Source organism: Haliotis rubra, unplaced genomic scaffold (genome assembly GCF_003918875.1).
Source record: "Haliotis rubra isolate DU_JTF1 unplaced genomic scaffold, ASM391887v1 Scf678, whole genome shotgun sequence".
NCBI lineage: Eukaryota > Metazoa > Mollusca > Gastropoda > Lepetellida > Haliotidae > Haliotis > Haliotis rubra.
This window is the reverse complement of record NW_025767388.1, coordinates 195,001-205,942: the sequence shown is the minus strand read 5'-3', so window position 1 is coordinate 205,942 and position 10,942 is coordinate 195,001. Positions and strand designations below refer to the sequence as shown.

Sequence of the window (10,942 nt, the reverse complement as noted above, 5' to 3'; positions counted from 1 at the left end):
CAATCTGCGCAGTTGGGAACCGATGACATGTGTCAACCAAATCAGCGAGCCTGACCACCCGATCCCGTTAGTCGCCTTTTACGACAATCATGGGTTACTGATCAATATTCTAACCCGGACCTTCACGTTTCGAGTGAGTGAGTGAGTGAGTGAGTGAGTGAGTGAGTGAGCAGTGGGCTTCACACATTGTAGTGAGTGAGTGAGTGAGTGAGCGAGTGAGTGAGTGAGTGACCAATATCACACCAAAAATGGGCTTCACACATTGTACCCATGTGGGGAATCGAACCCGGGTCTTCGGCGTGACGAGCAAACGCTTTAACCACCAGACTACCCCACCGGCGGCGGTCTGTAGATAATCGAGTCTGGACCAGACAATCTAGTGATAAACAGCATGAGCATCCATCTGCGCAGTTGGGAACCGATGACATGTGTCAACCAAATCAGCGAGCCTGACCACCCGATCCTGTTAGTCGCCTCTTACGACAAGCATGGGTTACTGAAGATCAATTCTAACTCGGATCTTCACGGGGTCTAGGCGTGACGAGCGAAGGCTTTAAACACTAGGCTACCCCACCGGAGAGTGATATCTGCTGACAGTACGTAGGATGTACATTGACACGGCAAGGAGGGACGGGAAGGGGAGATACGGGGGTTGAGGAAAGGGGTGCAGTCAGATGATGTAGTGACTTTGCAAGTACAGGACAGTCATCGACAGGGAAATCCGACAGCAGCACAGCAGCAAGTTGTCATTGTAACAGCAGAAAACTTTCGTGTTCAATGAAACAATTTTCTCATAACGTTTTGATAAAAACAGGCTTATTTATAAGGATGTGAAGAAAACTGGTTCCAAATCAGGTTTTACACCAACACTCTGGTTGACCACTGAGCAATTGCATCCTTAACACATTCAATGAGATAAATACGGTATCTTCGCAGTAAATGACCGATGTGACGTATTCAAGCCACAAGCGGTTCTTATAAACATATATCACACTACTGGATCCCGTGGAATAAGCGCTGTACATAGTCTATTCAAGGTCTTCTTTTTTAGTACTAAAAACAACAACACATACTTACACATTTTTAAAATTGTGGTTTCCCTTTATATATACCTGAACAACATAATAACATCTTGGTAACTGTAAAATGGATTTATCAAACCTGAATTGTCACAGGCAACGGCAGACTGAATAAGACATGCTTGAATTTCCTATACAATCACCCCTAAACTCCCATGTGTCCACAGACTATTTTTTTAACTTTTTCACCGAAACATTACAAACGATGGCGAATGCTCACTTCAGGTATTTGAGATTGTTGGGTGTTGTGTCTAAGTTTAGACAAAGGGAAAAACCACAGATTGAAATAGACTTCAGGCCACGCTGAATTTGATTGACTAATCGCGATTGTGTTTTATCATGGAACGAGACTTCAGCTAAATATTACCCAGAAACCTCCATGGCGGTGGAGCGGTGGGACGGTGGGGCCAGGATTGCAGAATGACACAAATATTCAGCTAAATATTACCCAGAAACCTCCATGGCGGTGGAGCGGTGGGGCGGTGGGGCCAGGATTGCAGGATGACACAAATATTCAGCTAAATATTACCCAGAAACCTCCATGGCGGTGGAGCGGTGGGGCCAGGATTGCAGGATGACAGAAATATTCAGCTAAATATTACCCAGAAACCTCCATGGCGGTGGAGCCAGGGTGGGGGGCCAGGATTGCAGGATGACAGAAATATTCAGCTAAATATTACCCAGAAACCTCCATGGCGGTGGAGCGGTGGGGCCGGTGGGGCCAGGATTGCAGGATGACAGAAATATTCAGCTAAATATTACCCACAAACCTCCATGGCGGTGGAGCGGTGGGACGGTGGGGCCAGGATTGCAGGATGACAGAAATATTCAGCTAAATATTACCCAGAAACCTCCATGGCGGTGGGGTCAGTGGGGCCGTGGGGCCAGGATTGCAGGATGACAGAAATATTCAGCTAAATATTACCCAGAAACCTCCATGGCGGTGGAGTAGGGACGGTGGGGCCAGGATTGCAGGATGACAGAAATATTCAGCTAAATATTACCCAGAAACCTCCATGGCGTTGGAGCGGTGGGACGGTGGGGCCAGGATTGCAGGATGACAGAAATATTCAGCTAAATATTACCCAGAAACCTCCATGGCGGTGGAGCGGTGGGACGGTGGGGCCAGGATTGCAGGATGACAGAAATATTCAGCTAAATATTACCCAGAAACCTCCATGGCGGTGGAGCGGTGGGTCGGTGGGGCGGTGGGGCCAGGATTGCAGGATGACAGAAATATTCAGCTAAATATTACCCAGAAACCTCCATGGCGGTGGAGTGGTGGGACGGTGGGGCCAGGATTGCAGGATGACAGAAATATCCAGCTAAATATTACCCAGAAACCTCCATGGCGGTGGAGCGGTGGGACAGTGGGTCAGGATTGGGATGGAAATGGGGCATTGAAACGTTGGGGCGGTGGGGCGGTGGGTGGGCCGATGGGGCCAGGAGCGGTGGATGCGGTGGGACGGTGGGGCGATAGAATGGTGGGACAGTGGGGCCGGATGGGGCCAGGATTGCGATGACAGAGCGTTGGGGCGGTGGAGCGGTGGAATGGCAAGTCAGTGGTGGTCGGTGGAATGGTGGGTCGATAGGGGGTTGTGTGGTGGTGTGATGGGGCGATAGAGCGGTGGGTCGGTTGAGCAGTGGGACGGTGGGACAGTGGGTCGGTGGAGCTGTGGTTGGTCGGTGGAGCGGTAGGGGTGTGGTGGGGGCGGTTGGACGGTAGGAAGGTGGGGGGCGATGGGACGGTGGGGCGGTGGTGCAGTGGTGTGGTGGTGGCGGTGGAGCACTGGGACAGTGGAGCGGTGGGATGGTTGGGCGATGGGGCGATAGAGTGGTGTGGTGGGGCGGCTGGACAGTGGTAGGGTGGGGCAGGTGCTGTGGTGCGGTGGGGCGGTGGAGCGGTGGGCTGAGTGGGGGTCGATGGGGCGGTGGGCGGTGGAGCGGTGGGACGGTGGGTCGGTGGGTCGGTGGATCGGTGGGACGGTGGGATAGGCGGGAGCGGTGGCACGATAGAGCGTTGGGGCGGTGTGCCGGTGGGGCGGTGTGCCGGTGGGGAGGTGGGACGCAGGGGGCGGTGGGACGGTGGGACGGTGGTGCGGTGGAGCGGTGGGGCAGTGGGGCGGTGGGACGATGGGACAGTGGTGGGGCGGTAGGGCTATAGAGCTGTGGGTCGGTTGGTCGGTGGGTCGGTTGGTCGATGGGTCGGTGGAGCGGTGGGACGGTGGGTCGGTGGGTTGGTGGAGTGGTGGGATGGTGGGTCGGTGGAGCGGTGGGGTGGTGGACGGCGGAGCGCCGGGGCGGAGTGCATTTGTATGTGTGTAGGTAAGTATATGTGTGAGTGCTTGTATGTGTGCGTTATTGTATGTGTGAATGTGTGTATGTGAGTGTGCGCATGTGTGCGTATGCGAGGGAGTGTGTTCGTATTGGCGTGACTGCGTGCGATAGTTTGCGCTTTGTTCGTGAGCGCTCGTGTATATGTGAGTGCGTGTCCTGTTAAATGTGGTCGTTGTCCTAATGTACCACTGGACGTTCAATGGATGAAAGATGACACCCACAGGAAGACAGACATCCCTTCCCGTTAGCAATCTTTTAGTTTACTTGACATTACATTACGTGCAGTACAAACACGCATAACAATTCCGCTCATATATCTATCTCACAAGTGGGCGATTTTACCTGCCTACAGGAGAGCCGACGGCATCATTTTTACATTTTGGACTATTCTCATGGATGTCTGAATATGAGAATCCCACCGGTTCCCCTTGCTCATAACAAAAGTGTTAGACACAGTGATGCCTATTAATTCTGTACATTGTAAACATGTTCAATGGAGCGAAATAGACGTGTTTTGAAGAATATAAATGAACTCAGGGTTGAGGGATTCGGATGAAAGCTGAGACGAAATAGGGCAGAGACACATTTCATTAAAATTCCTTCCATTAGCAGTGGTCCATATGCATTATTTCATCGGGTTCAAAGAGAACTTTCCATTTTAATCTAACAAATGTGCTGGTCTCGCCAACATGATAGCGCGGACCTGATAGAAGACAACCTGTAAAGCGACTGCTATCGTCCAATCACCGCCCTTTACGATATTCAAATGGTATTTCATGGTAGATTTACAGCCACGCAGACTGCTACAGCCCTACGAAACCCAATGCCAGTACTACAGGCTGGGGGAGATCGATGCCTTATAGTTATATAGTCCCAATTATCCGCTCGTGTTTACATTTGGGCCTTAGGAGAATATCAATAAACTGCCGAATGTATCTTTAAAATGCCACAGCACATCAATTTTGGAAATGTGCCTCAGTAATGTCGTCTTTCTTCTTTGACAATGGAAGCTTAGCTCGGCCACTGGTCATGGCGGCGTTCCTACTGACCACTGGGCAATCAATGTCCGTGTGGCGTCTTCTCGTAAATTGCTTGCTGCTGGTAAATCATGAATCAGTTGATAGTTTGTACGATTACTTTAGTGACGATGAATGGACATCAACCAGATGGCACTGCTCGCCACAATGTACTGATTCACGGCTTTAGTGGAGATTACATTGTGTGGCCAACCCAGGAATAAATTGGTTTTGAAAGGGAAATACCCAACCCAAACACAACATTATTGGTACCAATTTTAATTTGTTTTCTGACTTTGTGAATATGTTGTTTTCAAAATACTCTTTTAATAACTTTTAATTTAAATTCTATGAACCTCAGTTCATCGATCATGATATCGATCTGAATATCGATTATATGTTTTCCACTTTGCAATTCCCAATCAGAATAGTGAATTAATACAGATGCTGCAACTACTACTACTACTACTACTACTACTACTACTACTACTACTACTACTACTACTTCTACCACTACTACTACTGGGGCGGTGGGGTAGCCTAGTGGATAAAGCGTTCGCTCGTCACGACAAAGACCCAGGTTCGATTCCTCACATGGGTACAATGTGTTAAGACCATTTCTGTGTGCCCGGCTGTAATATTCCTGAAATATTGCTAAAAGCGGCGTAAAACTCACTCAGTCACTCACTACGTTTACTACTACTACACCTGCTGCTACTTGAACTACCATTGCTTCCAATGGTGTTTCAGTTATTACCATTACTACTACTGCTTCTGTTACGACTGCTGCAACTAGTAGTGCTTCTACAACAGAAACCACGCACGCGCACTAACGCCACCTAGTGAACGACTTATTGAGATGATAAAGAATAGAGCTGGAGTGATATTTGTTTCTGTTTCACCCCCTGTGAACAGTCTTTCAGTCGTGCCCCAGGCTGATACAGCAAGAAGGCCCCAAGGGACGCTGAAGGGTTGCAACAATCAGTCAACGTAAAATATTTTTTCAAAAATCTATTTATAACATTTATGATGTTTACAAAGAGACATCGTGATGAAAAATGCGATTTTACCATAAAAGCAACACTAATTAAAACGTCGTTTTACAAAGATTAAACATGAAAATGACAAATAATAAGATAAGCTATCATACATAAGCTTTATCAGCCATGGCGAGAGTGAGTGAGTGAGTTTTGTTTTAGCAATATTCAAACAATATCGTAGTGGGGCACACCAGAAATGCGCTTCAGACATTTTACCCATGTGGGGAATCGAACCTGGGTCCTCGGCGTGACGAGTGAGTGAGTTTAGTTTTACGCCGCACTCTGCACTATTCCAGCTAACACTAGGCTACCCCACCGCCTCTCCACGGGGAGAGGGTTATCTGTTGACAATACATAAGATATAGATTGACTGGGCAAGGAGGGACGGGAAGGGGAGATAGAGGGTTTAGGAACGGGAGGGACCACAGGGAGGGTGGGACAACGAAGGGAAGAGTTTCACTTCCGCATGTTCTTCCTCATCATAAATGAACACTTTCCTGTCTCATACACACTGATAACCAAACTTCAAGCCTTAGTTTACATAGCAGCACCACATGGTAGATTGGGTATTAAGTGTACGAAAGACTGACTGACTGACTGACTGAGTTTGGTTTTACGCCGCTTTTAGCAATATTCCAGCAACATCACGGCGGGGGACACCAGAAATGGGTATTCACACATTGTACCCATGTGGGGATTCGAACCCGGGTCTTCGGCGTGACGAGCGGACGCTTTAACCATGGGCTTATTGCCCTGTTAGAGCATGGTTTATTGCTTTACGGTGTTCCGTTGTGCTTGCCGTGGGCGAACTATCTGGTTGGTTTGAGGTTTGGTCTTTGCCTCTTGTTATATGTGGTTACTCCATCCTTGCTTTTCCTTGCTCATTAATAATGTACTGATATCAGAGACGAGTGAGTGAGGTGGGTTTTACACCGCTTTAGCAATATTCCCGCAATATAACGGCGGGGATCAGAGACGACTTTACCATCACTCACTACTGTTAATATTACTAATACAACAACAACAACAACAACAACAACAACAACAAAACAACTGCTGTTGGTTGCTGCTTTTGCCACTACTACAAGGCTGGTAGGGATGGGTGTTGGGGGTTAGGGTGGTCTGGCTGGTTGAGGAGGTTCAGTCTTGATGATGGCAATCACTGGATTGTCAGGTCCAGACACGACAATCTACTGACCGCCGTCGTGTACCCAGAATAGAACTCAGTGCGGCATTAAATGGCCAAGTAACTTTGCCAACCAACCAAAAGAACCAACCAACCAACAAACAAACTAACTAACTACTACTGCTACTACTGCTACTGCTACTACTACTACTGCACTCACTCCCCCATCCCAACTGAATGCCCTTCGGACATAGGAGGACTGAGAATTTGTCTTGCTGGTGCAAGGAGGCATACATAAATGACGACCATTCGAGGCGACAAGAACCCGTGTCCCAGGTGGGTATTATACCACGATTAAACTGATGCAGCAGGCTTCCTCGAGAACCAGACATGTCGTATTTACCCCCAGCTCTTTGCCCCGCGCTCCGGAGAAAGCAACAGTATTATATATCAGACCCACTCTGTCACCGACTGTAAAGAATTGAAGATAAAGTCTGTATTCGCACAAAAATAACCCTCATGCATCAATCTCCAGGCTGCAACACGCCATCTTGGACATGTGATTGGGTTTCCGGTTCCTAGGGGAATACCCGGATGGTAACGAGCAGCTTCGGCCTTCTCGGAGGACCGCCAAGGTTGTACGCTCTGTCTCCCGCCATCGGTAATACTTTGACGTCCGGACGTAGGGGGCGCTCGTTGGAAGAAAGGGGTGGTCGAGGAAGGAGGACTCACCGCCAAACGGAAGTCATCACGGGCAAAAAGTAGTCCATAGTGGCACTCTTGTCTCAGAAAGATATGTCGCCTTGCGTTTTTACATATATTTTTTTGCTCAGCAGTTTTTGCGCTTTTTTACGTAAACAAATATGGAAACAGTAAGTATAAATGTTGTTCTTGTTAGATCAGGCTTCGAATACACGATTGGGGCTGATTGCCGAGATTTCCGGCCCTGTAACGTGTGCAGATATAGTTTGAGACAGGACAAAGACGACCGACAGAGCGAACATACTGACATCTGATTCTTGTTATCCGGACACATAGGGCTCATTTAAACGAGTCTTCAGGAAATTTATACTTTAAGTCTGAATATGTTCAAAGCCGGATATCGGATTAGATGTAATATATCTTGAATTAAAACCACTTACTGAAAGGTTCATGAACACTTATACCCAAACAATGACGGGGGCTCTCCATGGCGGACGTTCAATCCCGTTTGACTTCATTAGCGTTTGTTTGTTGCTTAACGTCACATAAACTCCCAGCTATGATGTGTAATTTATTGAGTCTGGATCAGACAATCCAGTGATTGACATCATGAGCTTCTGGAAAAAGAGTACATGCATCGACCATCGACCGAGCCTGACCACCTCTCTCGTGTGTTGGTTGTTAGGACAACATGGGTTGCGGAAGACCGATTGTAGCAAGAATTCTAACCAGGCTGACTTTTTGAGTAAGCTACAAAAATACGGACGTCATTTTCCAAATGTAGTTCCGTGATTTTTTGCTGATATATTGACGTGCTTGTTGTCACTGGATTTGTCAAAGATAATTTTTTTCTGATGAAAACTTTTTCTGATGAAACTTATGAATGAATTTCTGAGACGTCATAAATCCAAGAATCTTAAGAATTTAAGCTGATGAGAAAAAGAAACTATACATCTCAGTTGATTTTATCATGAGACTCTTTTTCAATTGTAAAATGTTACGTTTTATCATACACAGAAAATGAAATGCACTATGCATTAAGCAATTTTACGTTTTTTAAAAATCTTCGGTTGATTTAATTTTTTTAAAACCATAGGTTGATTTAAGTTTTAATGAAATTATAGGCTGATTTACAACTTTAATACATTAGAGAAACAGTTTTCCCATCGTTCACAAAAGCTGATGAACATCTTCGACATCTTGTCTTAGGAGATCAATAGATGTGTTTTTGTCGGATCAAATTCAAATTTCAAGCATGGTAGGGGTCCTTCGGCTATCAATTCGTCTCCCATCACTTCATTGAACTAGTTTATTTTTTTAGACAAAATTACTACCCTAAATTACTTTTTACGTTATGTTGCAGGAATGAGTTATGGTTAAATAGACTATCAATATTAACAAGAGCTTATCTTCAATTAATGAAAAACAAATACTGTTGATATTAATAATACAATAATTATCTTCGTTCAGTTATCATCGGTAGCTGTAGTAAATAATGCAAGTTTCTTCCCCCAGATTGTTCATGCGTCCATCCTGTAAAATAAAATACTATTTCCCATGGAGGGCTCACAGCTGCAACAGTACACGTGTGTGAACATCAACAATATTTATTATTTTACGTTACGATAATAATTAAAAACGACACGACTTCGAGATCGCAAACGGTCGAAGATTGAAACAAACCATTTTATTGGCACTAACGTGATGTACAAACTTAAAAACTTGAAAATGAAGAAAGAAAACTTATTTAAAATCAAATTGCCGCCCGTTCGCTTTCAAAACAAACCCGGGCCACGCAACAGGTCGACGGAATACTTCAACACACCCAATAATAAATGATTAACGAAAATTTGAAAAAAAAAGATAAATTGATTTCGCAAGACTGAACAGAGCGTTCGGAACACGATTACCCGGTCAGAGGGGCATACAGATAATCAGTTTCCTGGAGAGTAGTTTTGCTAAAGTGGCGCTACCGCACGGCATTATGGTATCAAAAGGAACTCAGATAGCCGTGGGTCTTGGAAGAGTTATAATCCGTCGTTCGTATTTAACGGATGGAGATTTCTTAATTTTCGTCGCTCTACTAATTAACCTGCGTTTTTGCTTGGAGAGTTTCCAGAGGCGTACGGACCGACAATGGAAGTGTCGATGCCATAAGCGGCATTTTATAGTTGAGAGGGCCGCTTACGTCCCCAAAAGAGGATAATTTGAAAGCTGAACTGTTGAACGAGCAAGATGGCGGAAGCATTGACACCTGATTGGAGCTCTTCAAACAGGGAAACCCCAAATGAATGGCATGAAGTGATTGCACGAGAATCTCGTTTTTGTTGCGTGATTTGGGCTAAAATTGTGCGTTCGTAACTTGAAAAAAACCCTGTCTGTCTCACAGCTGTTGTGGGACATTTTTATGTTTGATTTTATGTTTTTGAATTCAGGTGTTATTTTGAAAAAGAGTAAGTGGAATGTAGTGATGATTTTTTAGTTCACATCGACAAGCAAGAAATTAGCCTGACACTTTGCTTGTGTACAAGTATGTGGGCAGGTACTGTGAATAAACAGGCTGTTAATATTCAGTTTCGCCAAAATCCTGACGCTGTCTTCTGTATTTACAGGTGGGCAGGACTCTGATAGATGTCGTCAGGTGGAAAAACAAAATTTTATATAAAATTTGATAAAAAAGCCGGCATTTTCAATATATATTCACGAAGACATTTCCTTGGCGAGGTTTGCACGTGCAGGTTAATGCATGACGCACAATTCGGATGTTTGCGTGTTTGATGGCAGCCTAATACTCAGACATGTGCTTTTTGAATGTGGACAGCAAACACTGATTGTTTATCTAATATGTTTTCACTAAAAAAATCCCTCTTGCTGAAATTCCACTAGAATGGGGAAAGAAGAAGTTGCCAGACATTTTAGTGTTCATCAAAACACAATACCATCTCTGGGACACGTGGAGATCCGGGTTAGAATTGGTCTTCAGTAACCCATGCTTGTCGTCAGAGGCGACTAACGGGATCGGGTGGTCAGGCTCGCTGACTTGGTTGACACATGTCATCGTATCCCAATTGCGTAGATTGATGCTCATGTTGTTGATCACTGGATTGTCTGGACAAGACTCCATTATTTACAGACATATTTAAGTCATATAGCTGGAATATTGCCTACCAACCATCTCTGGATTTGTTACCTACAGCAGAGCAGCACTCACGATTAGCCGCGGGTCGGTTGTCGTCTCAGCATATTTGTTTTGGTACGTTTACAAAACTGAAACTACCAGCGACACAATCAGTTTGGACAGTTCCGAGTGAGTGAGTGAGTGAGTTTAGTTTTACGCCGCTTTTAGCAATATTCCAGCAATATCGCAGCAGGCGACACCAGAAATGGGCTTCACACATTGTACCCTTGTGGGAATCTAACCCGGGTCTTCGGCGTGACGAGCGAACGCTTTAACCACTAGGCTACCCCACCGCCCCTCCTGGGTCGAGACCGATTAATGATCCACAAAAGGCCCACATCCTCCAAAACAAAATACCCCCAAAACAGACGTCTTTTAATACACACATCTGTCACTTTTTGTTTTGCAAAACGCTTGTATGTTTCATTCACCGGTGTATATTTCACACTCGCCACAGTGTAGAT

The 10,942-nt window shown here is 45.6% G+C and overlaps 1 protein-coding gene across 1 annotated transcript; it reads right to left on the bottom strand.

The window, feature by feature from the left end:
- Nucleotides 1–2,411: 2,411 nt before the first annotated feature.
- On the bottom strand, nucleotides 2,412–7,257 carry LOC124257954 (pollen-specific leucine-rich repeat extensin-like protein 3). The gene is made up of 2 exons (XM_046692017.1): nucleotides 7,189–7,257; nucleotides 2,412–3,245 (listed from the first exon to the last, which is right to left on the bottom strand). Exons 1-2 carry the CDS (start codon nucleotides 7,255–7,257, stop codon nucleotides 2,412–2,414), a joined length of 903 nt encoding a protein of 300 aa, XP_046547973.1.
- Between the last annotated feature and the right edge of the window lie 3,685 nt (nucleotides 7,258–10,942).